The 19,887-nt window shown below is 34.8% G+C and overlaps 3 protein-coding genes across 4 annotated transcripts in view; 1 reads left to right on the forward strand and 2 right to left on the reverse strand.

Annotated features, from left to right (window-relative positions):
• Positions 1–532: 532 nt before the first annotated feature.
• Positions 533–6,943, reverse strand: LOC112525155 (protein ANTHESIS POMOTING FACTOR 1). The gene is made up of 11 exons (XM_025135143.1): positions 6,750–6,943; positions 6,566–6,657; positions 4,819–4,919; positions 4,024–4,124; positions 3,882–3,948; positions 3,692–3,791; positions 3,067–3,180; positions 2,816–2,953; positions 2,635–2,719; positions 1,592–1,641; positions 533–913 (listed from the first exon to the last, which is right to left on the reverse strand). Exons 1-11 carry the CDS (start codon positions 6,754–6,756, stop codon positions 770–772), a joined length of 999 nt encoding a protein of 332 aa, XP_024990911.1. The 5' UTR covers positions 6,757–6,943; the 3' UTR covers positions 533–769.
• Positions 6,944–8,657: 1,714 nt separating this feature from the next.
• On the reverse strand, positions 8,658–10,065 carry LOC112529859 (WEB family protein At3g51220-like). The gene is made up of 2 exons (XM_025141286.1): positions 9,900–10,065; positions 8,658–9,321 (listed from the first exon to the last, which is right to left on the reverse strand). Exons 1-2 carry the CDS (start codon positions 10,035–10,037, stop codon positions 8,815–8,817), a joined length of 645 nt encoding a protein of 214 aa, XP_024997054.1. The 5' UTR covers positions 10,038–10,065; the 3' UTR covers positions 8,658–8,814.
• A 6,118-nt stretch (positions 10,066–16,183) lies between these two features.
• LOC112511320 (transcription-associated protein 1-like) overlaps positions 16,184–19,887 on the forward strand; it is a 28,900-nt gene continuing 25,196 nt past the window's right edge. For both annotated transcript variants that reach the window (XM_025116907.1, XM_025116913.1), the window contains exons 1-5: positions 16,184–16,514; positions 17,304–18,070; positions 18,393–18,518; positions 18,609–18,694; positions 19,511–19,619. In XM_025116907.1, coding sequence (XP_024972675.1) covers positions 16,457–16,514; positions 17,304–18,070; positions 18,393–18,518; positions 18,609–18,694; positions 19,511–19,619 — 1,146 coding nt within the window. In that variant the 5' untranslated portion in view covers positions 16,184–16,456. The remainder of the gene's footprint in view (positions 16,515–17,303; positions 18,071–18,392; positions 18,519–18,608; positions 18,695–19,510; positions 19,620–19,887) is intronic.

A 19,887-nucleotide genomic window follows, 5' to 3' on the forward strand; every position in this document is an offset into this window, starting at 1 on the left:
TATGTTGATGAAAACCAAAGAAGGCTTGATGGAAGGAGAAATCACCGGCCGCCAGAAAGGAAGAAAAAATCGATGGAAAGGAGGTGTGTATTGAAGGAGGCTAGGTGAAAGGAGGCGTGTATTGAAGAGGCGTGTTCATGAAAACTCAGGGGCAAGTGTGTCTTTTTTTTGGCTAAATGTGGACAACCACCCATATCCATCTGTGCAAATAAGTAATGGACTGTGCATATAAGCTCCAAGTAAACGCCCTATTTTGACTGTGCGAATAAGCTGGAAGCCCAATTAAGCCCATTAAGTCGTAAGTAAACATCCCCTAAGCCTATTAAGCTGCTAACAAACAGACCCCTAAAAAGGTTTGATCATGTAACCTAGACACACGTTAGAAGGCCCGTGTCCCAACTAAAACGTAGTCAATCATAACGATATAATCGCAAACAGCCAATATACCCAAGGTAATCGTTCATAAAAACAGAATGCGTGGAATAGCAGCGAGTCCATGATTAAATGGATCACATATTCACATTACCTAAAAGCTAAATGCAAGGTCATTACTAGATTCATTCAAGATTTTAAGTCACGGTTTTGTACAACATAAATATATAAAGCCAGAATTTTCAAGCTATACGATTATCGTACCTGCAATAAGCGTCGCCTCCTTCTGAAGACGATTGAGTAGAATGTCTCCACTTACCCAAAACAGGTAGGGCACAAAACATCCTTTGAGAAACGCCATCCACATGATCTGGGATCACTTCATTTCATCGTTTTGCTACTTCCTTCCAACATATGCTGCCAGTTTCGACAAGTCTGGGATCCAAAAAGACAATTCAGACGAACCAGTAACAAACATTAGACTGCCAGGTGCCCATCTTATGACAGGGGGTTCGTTTTCAGTGCTCAACCAACTAGCCACCTGAAAAGCCCGAAAAAATTCAAGTGTCATGCCCAACTCATAAGTCAATTTGGTAGTGAATGAAACAAAAACAATTGCAGACCACAAATCAATTTGGTAGTGAATGAAACAAATGGGTATTCATTAGTTGCTGTTTGATTCTAAAATATGAAGTTAGAACAACCATTTTCTCTGAAATTTAAGCACATAGAAGCGTGAAAATACACCATGTTAACAAGAGCGAAAAACAATTGTAACCAACATGCTTGGTTTTTTAGATTTTAAATAACCATTCTACTTGCAAATATTCCCCCAAAAATAACACTATATTTGGAAATTTGAAATATTTTACCCAAATTTTTTCCAGGTAGAGTTTGGGTTTCTACTCTACAAGCTAAAATGGTTTTCTAAAAGCTAATCTTTTTTACTCAGTTTAATAATGATGATAAAGGCCTAAAATGCAAGAACCATCTATCTTGTTCTATTAATTCTCAATCTTATAAGATTATAGGAGATGGTTTTGCGTCAAGTTACAGATGACAGCCATAAAACCATTTAAACAGAGTGTTGATTACATATAGTTCTAGAGAGCAGCAGATGAAGTCTGAAAGATACTTTTCCTTTCTCATCGCCATTTTTTTTTTATTTTCTGGGGTGTGGGGAGGGGAAGTGAAGTTTCAAAGAATTGGTAAATCGTACCTCTTTGCCACTTCGAATGCTCCAAGCATAGACACTACCATCACCTGAACCTGCAAGTGACAGCTGATTAGTGCTCATGAGCTTGAAAAATTATGACACTTCTTTGTTCCTATCATGTCTTGACTCTATTAATTTATGATGTAGAATAGCTAGTACAAACTAGCAATATATATAGACAACTGTCTGATAATATAAAACCAAACCATCCCATCATATCCCACCCGAGTGTGGGTTTGGAGGGTAGGATGCACACAGGGTGGACCTATTAGGAGCTGAGCGGGATCCCGTGCACCCACTCACTAGATTATTGCAAGAGAAAAAAAGCTAGCCGTTTGATAGGTGCCCTTAAATACTTTGAGACCAAATCTATGATAGAAATTAAACACGGGTGGAACGGTTGGATTACCACTTTATATACAAGAGGTCATGGGTTCGAATCTTTTAGGTGAAAGTTTACTTTTTTATCTTTCAATTTTTGGCTTCAGGGCTGGCCCAGAGCATTTACTTAGGCCCTACAATGCTATTTCTGAAAATATTAACATCAAAGATATAGTTAGAAGGATTGAACTACAACCTCAAATACAATTATAATTTACCTACCACTATGCCAAAGCAACTTTTTGTTAACTTTTCTCCCATTTTGATTTTATTATTTTTTTCATCATTTATTTTCCTTCCCCAAGTCAACTCATCTGAAAATTTGTTGCTTTTTATCTCATTTTCAAGCCAATATATATTTAATTTAAGGATCAAGATCGATTCCATTTGAAAAAATGTATCTTATTCCTCAAATCGACACAATTGACTCTTCCGTAGGTCAAACCCACTTTCTTCCCAGGTCAAACCGCAATTTTCCAGACCTTTGATCCACCTTAAGGTGCACCTGCTCAAAGAAATTCCTGGGTCCGCCACCAGATGTACACAGAGCTGGCCTCTAGCATTAGAAGTAGGGTGGATGTTCCATGAAGACCCCTGGCTTACGAACAGTGTTCGAGATAAAAAGAAATCTTGTCCAGAAAGAGACTGTAGAGCTTTGGTATTACCTGATATAACGAACATTCCCTCAGGACTAAAAGAGGCCTCCAAAGTGGAATCAGTTAGGACTGGCTTTACATTATATGTGCATAACTGCACAAAAGTATAAAAGCTCCTTAGAAAGATATGAATAATTCTATGTATCAAGTGAAGTCATCCTTAACGATTTCATGCAGAGAAAATACTCACAAGTGTGCCACGGAATGAATCAAGTACATGAATACGGCCATCCCTAGTTGTCAAAAGCATAAGTCTACCATCATTACTAAATTTGACAACATTCGCATCAGACAGATCTCCACCAACAGAGAATATTTCAAAAGGACCCTTCAAGAAATCAAACTTCGGAAAATTAATATTTGATTAAACTTTAAATTTCATAAATGAAATACAACTTGCAATCGTTGACCTCCAGTATTTGATGGGTTTAAACTAATAACCTTTTCATAATTGCGAGAATCAAACATCCTTATGGACCCTCCAAAAGCAACTGCAAAGACAAGCCCTTGATCGTCATAAGCTGTAGCTGGTCTTCCTTGTACACGTAAAAGGCCCTAAATCCAGAAATTTAATCAGCAGCGATAGCTTCATGGGAACATGCATACTTGACTGCCTACATACATATAGAGGGAGGTTCAGGGGAAAAACCCCCCAAAAAAATGAAAAATTGAGGAACACCCAGGTAATATTAGACGCCTGTTGGCTTCCAGCCTTCCTTCGCCTTTCATGGCCACATATCTTTCCGACAATTCATATGAATGGTATGCACATGTGCATATAAGTAATTTGTAAGCAATTTGTCTATGTGCATAACATGCACACGTGCATAAAAACAAGAAACAACTTCAATTACTTGTATGCACATATGCATGCCGTGCAGATGAACGGTCACCAAGGTATTCCTCGGTTTTTCATTTTTTTGCAGTTTACTCCTGAACCTGACCATATACATACATATATATATATATATATATATTATATACACACACATATATACATACATATATATATGCATGTATGTGTATACACACATCAGAAACCGCATCAAGTGGACTAGAATATAACCTGACATTTATCAGCTCTTTGATCCCAGAGCAGAACAGTTCTATCAAGAGAACCAGAGATAAAGTATTCTGACCGAGCACATAAACTAAGGGAGACAACCCTGAAAGAATCAATTTTACAAAATGTTGAGCAGTACAATCTGGTACTAAAATTACATGCAAGTAAAATGGCTTATGATGTGAAACCCTGCCTATCATGATGACCTTTAAAGTAGCGCAAGTACTTATTGTCATGCAACGAGAGAAGCCGGAGAGATTCTGCATGACCAAAAGCCAAATGAGTATAAACGCTAATAGATTGCAGGCCTGCAAAAACCATTATGATATACCAACCGTCCCATCCATTCTTAGAGGAGTATATAACAGTTGTGGGGTGTGAAGTGAAGGAAACCAAGTCAACCCCATACTTTTTGCTATTAATCGTCTTCAAGCATCTGCAAGTAAGAAATTACTCGGTGCAATAAAATAAAAGAAAAACCAGTAAACTGTAATGACTGCACACTGAGACCAAGTATATTTAATACATATGAGGTCGTTAAGTCTATGGTACAACAGCAGCAATAATTGACGAAGCGATCCACTGTGTTCCTTTTCGCTTTATTATATTAGTATATGTCAAAAAGTTAACACTACGCATCTAGAGCAGGTCAGCATTGTTATAATTCTATATGTCTACTTAAGTGATTAACATAACAAAACAACACAAATCTGTTCAGTAATCCATTTCGCTCTAGACCATGAGTTTTTATCTCCAACCTTGGGATCATTCACAAAAAATACTTACTTGCACCAAATATTCCAGAACACACTTCCTTTCCCATGATTGTTTACTTTGCAACAAACATCTTACCACCCCCACCCCCTAAATCTCAAGAAAAATAAAATAAAAATGCATTCTTTTTTGCTTCTTCTCTGTGACAAATCATGTGATTAGACCACTCCATGAAGTACCACATTGAAATTTTCGTTTTTTCCAACCTAAAAAATAATTCAAAACTGCATTAACACAACACCGAATAATTAATATCCTAAAAGGAAAGCCAGAAGTAAATATAATATTCATTTACTGCCTTGCTAGAAGCTTGTTCCATTTTCCAGAAAATTATAGATGTCAAACACGAGACATACGTTGCATTAGCCACATCATAGAGCCGAATGGATTCGTCATCACTAGCGGTCACCAAATAATTTGACGTTCTGTGAAAATCCATTGAACTTATCCTACCATTCTGCAATAAAAGAAAATTTTGTTTCAATGTTTTGATTAACTTGATAGACAAAATTGTAGTGCAACTTTATGACTATAAACCAAGAAATATCTCCAGAAACTGCCAAGGAAAGCAAAAGGTACATACACTGACCATGATCAGCAAAACAAAAATGACATTAAGCATCTCAAAAGCAATAACCGATTTCCACTTGACTCTCAATATGGCAATGATAATAGAATATGGAAAACCATGCATATAAACCTATCATGTGGTTGAAAATGCATTCATTGGAGATGTTAACAGCACCATGTAATGCACTAATAAGAGATGAACACAGCATATGATGAGAGTCTACATGGACCCTTCAACGCTAGAAACAAATTCTAGTTGGAAACATAAATGAGCATAGCTACTGGCTACATGTGCCGAATTGTGATCAACACTCATAATCCAGAACTGAAAACAACCAAAGTATTATCACGATATTCACCATTAAACCAAATGAATTCATAGTAGTTAGGCCTTCCCTAATCCCTACTTGCAGAATTACCATTAGAATCAATACCCTAATAATTGGTGTGTAGTAACCATGCACACAAAATTGAAGTGCAGCTGATGATCATTAATCAACTTATATCTCCAGAAATTGCCAGGGAAAAAGAAGATACATATACAAATCACGATCAGGAAAATGAAATAGCATTAAGAACCTCAAAAGCATTCGGGTTAGTTACGTTTTCCCWRMATCMRATTACCATTAGAATGAAWMMACTCTTAGTAAGTGGTGTAGTTATGGGTCAGACTGTTTCTGGTTTACAATAAGAGATGAAGTTACAATGTTGAAGTTAGCTGTTAAACACAGTTGCTGATACATGATGACACCAAAAGATATGTTTGGTTGCGTGGGAGATCTTGAAAATATCAAGTTTTGAGGTGGTAAAACACCATAAGCGAATGCGTAAATGCCGATGAGTATCATGGACTAAGCCTTTAAATTATGAGTTAAGGCTTTGTTTACCTAAGATAGAAAATTCTACTAATAATGTTATCTGCATTTTCAAGGAAATATAACCTACAAGAAAATTGACTTACTAGATAATAATTTTACTTAGTTCACAAAAAGCACCTCCAATTCTCCTGCATATTTGAGTCACTCATTTGATATCCACTTTCTTTATCCATCGCTGATTGGTGTGCTAAACAGAAGTAAAGCCCATTTTCAGCAGGAAACAAAGCAATGATAAAAGATTTTTCTTTTTGTCATGGGTTCAACTTTCAAGTCACCTGAAACAACCTCTTCACAAAATCCAACCAAAAACCGCATTTAAAGACTTCTTTCCCCAACCCTTGCAAACCCTAGAAGCCTTGATGGACTAGGGTCACCCTGTAGTCTTCATTTGAGGGGGTCATGAATGGTATTATAAACCAAAATTTGGACCCCCACATTAAGTATGATCTTCAACTAAATGTTAACCAGGCATTTAGCTACATATCTTTCATTTATGGTGTTACTTGTGAAATATAAGCGCTATAAACTTCATTCATCAGCAAAATCCTAATGATACAGAAGAGCATGACATTTAGGCGGAAAAAAACGAAATTCGGAAATTAAACCATAGCCTTTCCATTTAGAAATGAAATTCAAAGTAAAGAGAGAGGTTTACATAATCACGGAACGCCATTCCGACTTCCATGCTCTGAATGATTTCTTCTGTGAGCTCCAATGATACCTTGTCTTCTCCATCCGTTTGTCCACCTACACAGAATACGAAGACGAACATTCAACCCATTCCAGCATAAGAAAAAGAATAAGAACATGTTACGAACTCAACCGATTGAATTTCTCACCTGCCATGGACAAGCTTCTTACGAAATAGCAATCGAATATATTTCTCCTCTACACCTCTATTTGTACATATATATATATAACGACGCTTTCGATTTTCGAAAATAAGGGTGAACTTTTATGGAGGGAAAGGGATTTGTTCGCCGGATTCCACTGTCCGCCGTCGTCTCCTCCGTGTTCAGAATGCAGATGGGTCAACAGCTTCCCGTCGCGATTCAGATATTTATGGCTTTCTGGCCCAAGTTTGTCTTGGAACCGGCCCGATAACTTATGGTTCAGAGTTCAGACTTTGGAGTAAACTACACATGACGGATTGGGCCTAGCCCGGGAACACCGAAGGACCAGAACCGGTGCCGGCATAGGCTCGGTCCGGGACCGGTTATGGTTTAGGCTGTTTTGAGGGACAGGTCCGGAATTTTTAAAAAGCTAGTCCTTTTTCCAGCTGTTATGTAACTGTGTTTTGCAAAATGTTACCCTTTTTTTTTGTTTTGGCCCCTTAAACATATATACAAGTGTTATGATGTACGAGGTAACATACCAACTTACAAAACGTAAAAAAAGTTCACAACTCTCGCTATAAACGTGTTTTTAAGTGTATTTGAGTGACTCAAATACATATATTAAAGTGTATAATTACATTAAAGTATTGTTAAAGATTTATCAAAAAAATAATATGGGACATGGTTTGGGCCCCGTTCGGGACCGGTTTTGTTAACCGGTTACATTTATCCTTAACCGGGTCTCAATGTTTTCAACGGAACGGGGACCGGTTCGGCATGTTACTGTATTGTTCTAGCATGTTAATGTTACCGATTTGTTGCCATGTCTAGAGTAAACTACGGTTTTTGTCCCTATGGTTTAGAGAAAGATTGTGATTTCATCCCCATGGTTTACAATCTATTGTTGTTTTCGTTTTTGAGACTAGATATGTTAAAATTCTTTAATTTAGGGATATTTTAGTCTTTTTATTTTCTTTTCTTTTTTGGTTTATTTTTTGGCATTTACTTCAAAAATAATTAATACATAAAACAATTATATTATTTTATTATTTTTTGACACTAAAATAATTAAATGTTTCTATACAATTAATTTTTTTATATCTTTAGTCATTGTAGTTTTAGTTTTTTGTGAGTTTGTTTTTTTTCAATAAAATCGTTTAAGTGCAAGAGTGTATATACAAATTACTAGTAATAAGACTTGATGTTTGGTGATCCAGCCACCGGTTCGATTCCTTCAAGGTCAATAAGGATTTTCCTAGTTATTCTCTAGAATTCTGAGATTAGTTGAAGTGCACACAAACTAACTCGGACACCCACATTTAACAAAAAATTATGAATTGAAAACCTTATCTCACAATTGATCGGTTTTCCACAAAAAACAAAAAATCATACGGCGTAAATTTATAAATTTAGTTCTCGGTTTACGCTTAAATTTTACATTTTGCTGCATTGCAGCTAATTTAAATATTAAATCATAATCGTGACGAAATAAATATTGTATGGACCAAATCTATAATAAACATACGAAGATGTTAATCGTAAAAGAAATTAAAACACATGGATCACATCCATAATTCACTTTTATAGCGGAAATATGCTCAGATAAATTAAAAGATATCAGTAAACCAATACACTTCCAAAAAACACAGACATTTCTTTTTATTTTGGTCCATAATTTTTGCATTAACATAATTGTATAGATACAATATTAATAAGTTTAAACTCTTTTAATACCATAAACTCCATTTTGGCTTGGTATTTAAAACGCATTAAACTGATATATTACTCTTGACTTCACCTAACCATGTCTAAAAATAAACTGTATAATACATTTTGGTTGTATTCGACTTTTCAACAATAAATGTCTTAACTTTCATTTTACAACAAACAACATAGGAAAAGATGCATACGTTTTTTAACCATTTTATTTTCATTTTAATTATAAACTAACCAGTTATACATGTTGAAATAAAAACACCAAAACACATGACAACCGTAAGTGACTCGTATGACCACACTTGTAATTTCAACAAAAATTGTCGGAAATTGATCATGTCTCGAATAATAATTAGGTTCTTGATTGCCCTTTGCTTTTCGAGAAAATCCCACCAAGTAATGGAATCAGGGTTTTCTTTTTAGCTTTCCTGATCTTGAAGGAGGACGGGTTTCTCTCTTGCATTTTTGGTACTTCGACAATCACCTTCGTCAGTGGGTCATCATCAGACTTGACTGAATTTTCATGTTTTAGTTCGAACAAGAAGTCGTCGTCATCGGCATCTAGATTGTATTGGTCTTTTACTGGTGGATTCGTTTTAGCTGGTTTTGGGTTTTCGATGAATTTGATCTCTTCTAGCTCTGTATCAAGGAGTGCACAGTGGCTTGAATACGAACAAGGTTCTGTTGCCAACTTCAACTGGTGGAGTTCCGACTTGGTCTCTTCGAGCTGTTGTTTAAGCGCCGTGAGATAACAAGCCATGGAGTTTCCATCGTTTTTCACATTTTTTAAGGTTTGTTTCGCTTCCCCGGCTCCAAATTTTATTTCACACCGACTCTTTCCCGTTTCTACACTTCCCATCTATCAAGGTAAATAAGCCAACTTCAACCAGCAATAAATAACAAATTCCAAGGAAAAAACCGTACATTCTCGTCGATGTACAATGGATTAAAAAGTATGTTTTGCGTTATAAAAATGTAATACAATTTCGATTTGTTTTCATTCATTCGTCTTATTTCAGACAATAAAACGAGTTACCATTTTACTAAAAAAAAATACCGTCTTCTTCTTACTTAAAAAGAAACATGTCTTAAAATGTCAAATTGTCGTTGTATAGTAACCCTAGTGAGCAAAAAACATTTAGAACGTAAAGTGTAATGGCAAGATAAATTAGCGTACATAAATATAGAATAACAAATAACTGTTTTATTCAATAATATGTATAAGAAACACACGTATTTTCAGTCGTTTAACTTTACGTTTCATGAAACCTTTTTGTATATTTATCGAGAGTAACGTACCTTCTATTTTGCATGTAAAACTTGTTGTTTGATAGCTAATCAAATGTTAATTAACACAGTTAAAGTGATATATATATATATATATATATATATATATATATAACAAAAACACGTATTTTATTTAGAGAGCGAAATAACCTCTTTGAGCTTGTGACAGGAATAAACCTCGCCAACTAAAACCTTTTCTCCAAACAAAGTAACAGCTTCTTTTACAGACTTGAACGGCTGTCGACTATCGATTTCCACTCGTCCTCTCACCACCAAACCCTCCTCCATCTCGATCTCCGTCTCGTTTGGTGTCTACAAAACGCTCAAAACCCTAAAACACTTGATGAAATTAATGGAAATGGGAAACATTTATAAGATAGAAAAAAAATATGATAGAATTATATGTAGAAATCTTGGCTTCCACTTCACTAGAATTCTGTTAATTGAAGGTGATGTTTTATGTGTTTGGTGGTTGCACCATCTTATTCATTTTAATCATTTTTCATAATGTATTTGGCAATAACTAATTTTAATTCATTGAAAGCATGATTTGAGTCCACCTTCTTATGTCCCACCTACATAGGGGCCCATTTGGGCCCATAACTAATATTTCCTTTTATAATTATTATTTATTTTTATATTGTATATTGAAATATTTATTGTGATTGAAAATATAAATGTTGTTAATGGTGGAAATGATATGAGACAACTCGCGAGCTACTTGAAATCGATTTGGTCAACACTCGAATCGAATAGGCTCGGCTCAAACTGGAACTCGAGTCGAGCTACCCAATACTCGACTCAAAAAGCTAGTGAGATACTCGGTTTTGTATTAAAAAAGATGATCAGTTTTATAATATATCATGTATGATATAATGTAATGAAAATGGCTTATGTTTTTAAATATTTGAACAGTGTTTGCATTTTTAACTATAAAAACTAATTAATAATTTTTTTTATTAAAATCGTAATTAAAAAAAAGACAAAAAGACTATAGAAGTGTTGGTGAAGTTGTTCCGGATCGAAAGAGAGATAGTAAGAGAATGATGAAGATGTGTTATAAAAAGAGAGAGGGTGAATAAAGTTTGTAACTTTGTCTTTTTTATGACGAAGTTTGAGGTGCATCCCTTTAGTTTTTTAAAATTTGAGAGTCCACTTTTAAGTTTTATAATTTATAAGATAAGATCTTAAAATTTCATAAAATCGACGCGTGAGCTTGATTCAAGTTCGAGATTGATTCGAATAGGAGTTTGAGCTTCAAAAGAGTTCAAGCACGAGTTCGAGTTTAACAAATTGCAGTCGAGTTTAGTTTTCAACTACTCGCGAGTTTTCGAGTCGAGTTCGAGCTCAATAAATAGCTATCGTGTTCGAGTCGATTATATTGATATTCAAGCTCGACTTTCATCATTTACACCCCTAATTATTGCCTAAATATTTTTTAAAAAGGTTTTATTTTGTAAGAACTATGTTTTTTTAAGTTAAAACACGTCATCATCGTCAAAATTGTTTACATTTTATATATTTTTTTAATTATAATCATTGTTTTTTTATAATGTAGCAATTCTAATGATTGCAAAGATACTTTGATTTTTGGAATGCTTGTATTACTTTTATTTGATTAATGTAACGTCTGGATGTTTGGTTTAAGTTTGTTCGGAATTAGTATAATTATTGGCATATTCAGGATTTTAAAAGAGACTAGATCTGCCGATTGTTCTCGTTAACGACCACAAAGGCATACATAAAATGCAGATGAGAGAAAGCGCTCGATGAACGATGATTGAAGATTGCAACATCTTTCTAAAAAAGACAGCATTAGACCTATACATTTTTTAAGCATAATTCGGCCAACGCTTTTGAATTTAAGAGCAATACCGATCAAAATCCGGTTTGTTTGTTTGTTTTTTTTTTTTTTTTGAAAATGGGGCCAAATTTTGCAACGTAAAAGTGAACCGAACTCATTGATTCGGATTTAATTTGTTTTTCATTATTTGACATTTTTATTTAAGAGCTTTATTTATACAATATAAGAGATTGTGATGATATGGATCCTGTAAGTTTGGCGAGGAGAAGCTGAAATCGAGTGGATCTTAATTTGTTATAATTTGATAGCTTTTGATCTTATCGTTCACATAAAAGTGTGTGTGTCTCTCTCTCTAGTAGCATTGATGGGCATATCAACGTTTTTAATATCATCCCATTACATCGTTTGTCTTGGTCTACTGTTCACGTTAGGGCTTGACGGGACGACCCTGGCACGATTAGGCTTCTGTTATGGAAGATGTACGAAGTAAGGAATTATTTTGAAGTAGGTAACTATTATTATGATATATGGAGTATGAAACTATTAATTTATTTTCGTGGCATATGACTGATTGTGTTGTATATGTATTTTAAAAGTCGTTAGAAGTATATCCGTGAAATGCAGCGAAATACATCTCGATTATGAAGTTGAAAACTCGAACCGACGATCCTATATAATTCATGGTTCATTTTATTCGTTGTCACTCAAAATTTATTTTATGGTTTGTGTAGTTACGAGAGAACGAAAGACTTTTAGGTTGATTATCAGTTTTGAAAACAAATGAAATCTATTACAAATATTAAATAAAAAATAATAATTTTTTTATATAACGTGTTTGTCTAAAAGTTTGATTATTTTTATGATAATTTAGTTTTTTTATAAGGATGAGATAAATTTAATATAACATGGAAAATGTAACGAGTTACTAAACACCTTTAAACTTTTAAAATGGGAAAAATGGGAAAATTATAAATACTGAAAGATTTTATATGCAATATATAAAAAGTAAGGGGTCGTTTAACAAACACTTATCCGGTAAGTATTTACCGATAAATTTAACACTATAATTTATTTACCGGATAATATTTTAGTCCACCAAAACGGCATCGTATGAAAAATTTACTTGGTACGCCCTTACCGTGGTAAGAATCGTCGTCCTCACTTACCGGATAAGACTTTTGGTTCTTGTCTCGCCTTTACCGGGTAAGATTTTTTATCTTTACCATATTCATCCGGTAAGATAAAATAACTTGATGTTCATTTACCCGAGTAAGCATTTGGTAAACGATCATAAGAGTTATATTTAATTCAATAATTATGTTAATCCCTGGTCTAAACTCTAAAGCCCATATTTGGCCCAGGCCATGTAGACAATTGGCCCAAACTATGTAGACTAGTTAGAATATTGTGTATTTTTATCGGTTTAGTTGGTCAAATTGTACGGTTTGAAAAATTCTCAAATGCATCTTGCATCTTAGTTTGTTAACGGAAATGTTAGGCTGCCATACCAGACCGTGAACATCCTTGCCCCACAATGGACAAATTACGAAACTGTATAAAATTTTAGAATGTCAAAAAAGCATCTGATCGTAACAACTGTAAATACCGATATCAAGTGCCGGTTTTTCAATATAAGATTCATATATCATTTTTTTGTCGAATTAGATGTTGAATCGATTTTTAGTGTTGAATTTTATATAATCCGCATATCATTTTTTTTTTCTTTTTGACACTTACAAGACTTGTCGAAACCATGTTAATTTTTTATAGTAGTCTTCTATAAGTAAATTAATTATATGACAATTGGCAAATACAGATATGTGTGAACTTGTCGGATGTTCGTTTAAAACCCGAACAGTCCAACCCGTTTTAGCGGGGAGTCCTTGTTCGGGTTGGGTAAACCGGGTTCCCCATCGGGTTGAGACACATCACCATCCTTAGTGTAGCCCAATTACAACCAATTGCATGCGTTTTGATTGAGCATCAAGTGGTTTATGACTGGGTTGACTCGGTTTGCCATACATGTTAGATTTTTGCACAACCGTGTAAAAAACATAACATAAGAGGGTTTGCATAGTTGATATTAGCTTATGGCGATACCAAGACGTAATAAACTGATAAGTTGTTTTTCAGTGTTGACAATTTTTGCTTACATATGTAAAATGACAAAAAAATAACATTTTTTTATATTATTGACTTATTTGTTTTTTCTTTGTCATATAATAGTTTATTTTTCGTCGTTTAAAGTTATCTTTCACAAAAATCTAAAGATTAATAATTTATAACCAAAAAATATTGACTTAAATAACAAAAAGTTATACCAACGGTGTTAAGCAACAATTTAATCGTAAAATTTTACAAAGTCACGTAAACATTACAGAAACAGGAGCGATGCGATAATTAAGGGAATGATTAGCAGCAACGGGAAGACGAATCGGAGAAGCAGATACATGAGGCACTTTGTTATCGTTCTTATTATTGGCCGCCTTATTTTTCGTCCTTGATAAGCTTCTTCCAATACACAATTGTTGTCTCTCCAGGCCTGAGCTCCACCTCAAATCTTTGTCGTCCACAACAACTTGATAATGTTGAAGACAACGATGATGCGGCACCATCGACACCTCCGCCATTGCCTTCCTCCCTTAATAATCATGCAAGTAGAGTATACCTTCACATAGGGGTTGTTTGTTTTTTAATTTTCACTTAATCTCTTCTTATGTCTTAATCGGTCAGACATAAGAACTTTCATATCGTTTGTTTTTTTTTTTTCAAATTAAGAGTTGAATTCGTTTATTTTCCTCTAAATTTTTAAGTGGTAACCCTAGCACTTAAAACCTCTTATTTCTATCGCCTCCTTACGTCACTTGTCTCAGTTTACAAAAACAAACAGTCTTACTGATTCAGATTTCAGACGTAAAAACAAACAGTCTGACTGATTCAGATTTCAGACTTCAGCAACACCTCTTAAAATTCAGAAGTGAATTCAGACTTCAGACTTCAGCACCTCTTAAAAAACAAACGCCACCATAGACTTGAGATACATGCATTTAGAGTGTGTTCATGTGTGAAATTGGATTGACGTAAACCCTAGTACAGAGGATTTTGATATTTTGGTGATTGAATTTGACGATTCAACAAAACGATAAGAAATCTAATTTAAGTTATATTTATGGGTAAAAAGGTAATTTGGTTTTAAAAGTTGATAAGTTGTTTCAAATAAGTTAGAAGGAAGTAACTTATCGAACATAGCTTATTACCGGTGCCAAACTAGTATAAACATTTTATTTATATCCAAACACTAAAAACTTCTTATTACTAATACTACATCGAAATAAGTTAATAATCCATTTAAATAAGCAATCCCAAACACCCCTTAAATTAGACTTGTTAGTTTTCCCCTTTACTAGCAAAAAGTAATCATATATAGCTATCATAAAGAACAAAATAGTTATTTGATACATACACGAACAAGAAAAAAAACAAGAGTCATGATGGGCGTTAAAAACTGAGTTTTATCATAAAATGACCAATGAGATCAATCATTATTTTGAATCATAACCGGGCATAAATGATCTTTCATCTTATTTGGGCCACAACCAGTTTGGTTATAATCGAGGCTTACACTGAAATGATAAGATTGTTTTGGAACGATCAAACCTAATTGGACCTTGTATCATGCTCATGACTGGTGTCGGGGTTCGGGTATAAGGCAGTTTGTTCGTGGCTCGATGAAAAATGCCAAAATGAAGAAAATGCTCAAGAACCAATATTTACAAAAGTCTTGAAAATAAAATGAACTTTTTCATTCAAAATTCTCTAGAAATTGGATTATAAGAGTAAACCACATTTTCTGTCTTTGTGGTTTTGAAATTACGATTTTCCGTCCTCATCGTTTGCAATTTTCTTTTGTTTTCGTTATCGGGACAACCTCCGTTCGTTTTCAACCGCCAAGTCAATATATTTTGATCTTTTTATATCTTATTTAAGGGAAACATCAAGAAAAAATCCAAAGAATTTTCTCATTTTGAATGATTATTTCGAATAAATAAACCATTGAACTTTTATTTTGAATGATCAAGTAACTGAACTTTAAAAAAAATAAAATAAATCATGAAACTTTTAGAATTTGGGCACATAACATTTTCTTTATTTTTTTAACAACCAGTTAGGAATATTTTAAAGTAAAAAACCTAAATCAATTTTACCATCTCAAACCCTATAGGCCTATACCATTCAAACTCCTCACACCCAACCACGTTGCTTCCCTCTGCCACCGCTTGCGCCCCATCGTTTTCCGTTATCTATCACTGCCTATGACCCGTCGCCCCATTGCCAATGCCATCGACCTCCCTCATTTTGATCTATTTTGTTGGTTATTATATATATACATATAATATTATTAGTTAAGAGTAGTCTTTAGTAGAAAATTAAATAATCGGTTTATCCTAGAGATAAAAATAGAAAGAAATTACAAACTATAGGGACTAAAATCGTAATATAAAAACCACGAGGACGAAAATGACAATTTTGAATACATCACAGGGACGAAAAATGTAGTTTATTCTTCATTATAATTACAACCCCGTCGAAACCGAAACTTGGTTCGTTCTATATACATTTGGCGAGTGCAATGAAGTGCGTGCGAGGAGGCGAGACCTGCTTAAACGATCACGTAAATCAAGCTTAAGTTTCAGACCTCCACCTCTTCAGATCAGTAGAATCAAGCTTCTAATTGTTGAAATTCATCCCGCATACCTAATTTTGTACAGTTCTATCTTACTAGCAAGTAGAGAAGCAAAAGTTCGCAGGATTTTAGCCCTAGAAATCAGCAAGTTGAAGTAGAAAGGTTGCTTGGCGTTTGCTTGAAAATTTGATCAGAGCGAAGCTAGGGTTTTATCCAATCATGAGTCCTATACAGAATTTCGAGCAGCATTCTCGCCATCTTATGGAACCTGACCTCCGTATTCATTCTCTCTCTCTCTCTCTCTACACACACATGAACTCATATTATAGTTGTTGAAATTCTTGAACTCTTTGTGAACCCTTTATTTTGAAACATTAGTTGTGTATGTGTGTGGTGTTTTTCCGTGATCAAATGAAGCAGGGTTTCCCCCCAAAATGAAAATTTTGAGATGTCAGGTTTTATTGATGATTTTTGAGGTTTAATATCTTAGCAGTAAGAAGCTTGACTAAACTGACTTTTCCTAGCCCTAGTCTTACTAAGAGGTAGATTTGCTCTTTAGGACAATAAGCAATAAATTCTATTGGTGGTTTTGAGAACTTTATTTGTTATCAAATAGAAACTCTACAAATTTATACTTATTCCTTCATCCCCAGTGAGCCACACTTGTGAATTTTGCTCTAGTGTATAGTACCTTTTAATTTAAAAGTAATGTGGACTGCGTTATGGTTTATTATCACCAGCTTTTATTTGTAGAACTTGTTACAAAGTTTAAATTATTTATTCCTCCCATAGGTCCTCCTTGTAGGCTTATATGCAATAAAATAGGATACTGAAAGACAGTGAACCATTTACGGCGGTGGTGAGAAGGAATGTATTGCATGATTAACTAATTTTTTCATTTCACTGACCAAATGTTCACACACATGTGTGTGTATATATGTATATCTGCTCTCGTAAGGATTAAAAAGAAATTTATTTTCTTAAGTTGGAGTGTGGCTGTTGGTGGGCTGAAATTTGAAGCTTTGTGTTGTCTGGTCAATGATTATTGCTTTTCTTGTTGGTACAGCTATTCAAAATAGGCTTCAAATGGCGATGGAGGTACGGGATAGTTTAGAGATAACACACACAGGGGAGTACTTGAATTTCCTGAAGTGTTACTTCCGCCCATTTTCTGGGATTCTCTATCATATAACAAAGCCACAGTTTACCGACAACCCTGAGCATAAGCTGCGAAACATTATTATTGAGATCCTCAATCGCCTTCCTCACAGTGAAGTGCTAAGGCCTTTTGTTCAAGAGCTATTAAAAGTTGCTATGCATGTCCTTACCACTGACAACGAGGAGAATGGCTTGATTTGCATTCGCATCATATTTGATCTTTTGAGGAACTTCAGACCAACCCAAGAAACTGAAGTGCAGCCTTTCCTTGACTTTGTGTGTAAAATTTACCAGAATTTCAGACTCACAGTTAGCCATTTTTTTGAAAGTGGGGCACTTGTGGCTCCAGCAATGCCACCGCCATCATCAATGTCCGCATTACCTTCCCTTGGCAGTGAAGATGTTAAGCCCATGGAGATTTCAGATCAAGTTGGGTCTTCTGCAACGACGAGCACTGGGGCTGGGCAACTCAATCCAAGTACTAGGTCGTTCAAGATTGTCACGGAGAGTCCCTTGGTAGTTATGTTTCTTTTTCAGTTGTATAACCGGCTTGTCCAGACTAATATTCCTCAGTTGTTGCCATTGATGGTTGCGGCTATCTCAGTCCCAGGCCCTGATAAGGTTCCACCACATTTGAAGACCCATTTCACTGAGCTAAAAGGGGCTCAAGTTAAGGTAATTTTTTGGGATCATTTTTCTAAATCATCTTTAAAGCATTCCTCTCATATGCTAGTAAGTGTTTTGTGGAAATACTGAGGATACTCGATGTGCCACATCTTTTTGGTGCTAGTGGTGCTATGGGTATACACAGCTGTACTTCCATAAGCTTGTTTTGGTATATTGGAATTGGATATTCAGAAATACAAACAATCATGAATGCATGGGATACAGGCATATAGCCTAGATGATTAAATTTACTAACGAAGCTAAAATCCTGAACCAATGAGCTCTCATAATATCTTAAATACTTATCTGGATTCTTGTCCTGTTGTTGCAGACTGTCTCTTTTCTGACTTACCTTTTGAAGAGCTTTGCCGATTATATTAGGCCACATGAAGAAAGCATATGTAAAAGCATTGTGAACCTGCTTGTTACTTGTTCAGACTCCGTTTCGATTAGAAAGGTGATAGTATGACCCTATATCTGTATATCCTTGGTAATTTTTCCGCCCATGTATGTGAACTTGTATATATAATTTGCTTGATATTTGCAGGAATTGTTGATAGCATTAAAACATGTCCTTGGCACGGATTTTAAGAGGGGCTTATTTCCTCTGATTGATACACTCTTGGAAGAGAGGTAACATTATTATTAATATTCACATGGTTAGCTTGATAACTTCTTTAGCTAATTTATCTTTGCCATTGATATTCAACATTGACATTGTTCATATTGAATTGCATTCTGCCTGTCGCTTATAGAAAAATATTGATGGACTTGATAACTTGTATTTTTCTCTTGATAACTTGCATTCTTGCTCCATTCTTTGGATATAGTTCCGCACCTAATGAAGCTACTGGATTAGAACTGACCTAGACAGATAAATTGAGTTATTAATCATGATTCTTAAGATTGAAGTGAGCTATCTGGAGCATCTATTCTAGTCTCTCTGTTTATCAAAGGTTGAGATCTTTAATGATAGGAGAAATAATTTCTTGACACATAGTAATGCTAATGAGCAACTATGTACTCCATCTGTCTCGATAAGATTGCAATTTTTTACTTGACACATAGTTGTAGTAAAATTTGACTTTCATAACTAATCAAAATACCAAAATCAATACCACGAACGCATCGTAATGATGATAATGGATAAATAGGTCATTTAAGATGGAACATTTTCATGAAAAGAATGTTGCAATTTTTTAGGACACCCAGAAAGGAAGTATTGCAACTTTCATGATATATTGAGATGGAGGGTGTAATTTTAATATGAAAAGTTCCCATAAAAGGTGAAACCATACATCCGGAATCCTGGCTCTGTCCATGATCAGGACAGATGTAAAAGGATATGCTGTTTTAAATAAGGCAGTTACTTCTGATTTTATTTTGATAGTGTTTTGCATTCAATATAACGTCTGAAGCATCATTTGAGAATTTTGTGAACTATTTTAGGGTTCTCGTTGGAATTGGCCGGGCTTGTTTTGAAACACTGAGGCCATTGGCATATAGTCTCTTGGCAGAAATTGTTCATCATGTTCGGGGAGATCTCTCATTGTCACAGGTTTGGAGCTTTCTGAAAATTTCATGCCATACTTAATTATTTTTTTTACTAGGATTAGCAAATGATTTTGGCTATGGTAAGCGTTCTCATGCAAATGTCATAGATTAACTTTTACTATATCAGCAAACTCAGACCTTAAATATTAATCACAGCAATGGAAAGAACATTTTTAGGGTGCGTTTGGTACAGTGCACAGAACAGAACAAGGATCACTATTTCACCTTTGGCATGACTTTTATGTGGAACAGAGTGAAACAAAGTGGAACAG

Source organism: Cynara cardunculus (assembly GCF_001531365.2).
Source record: "Cynara cardunculus var. scolymus isolate 2C chromosome LG 1, CcrdV1, whole genome shotgun sequence".
Lineage (NCBI taxonomy): Eukaryota > Viridiplantae > Streptophyta > Magnoliopsida > Asterales > Asteraceae > Cynara > Cynara cardunculus.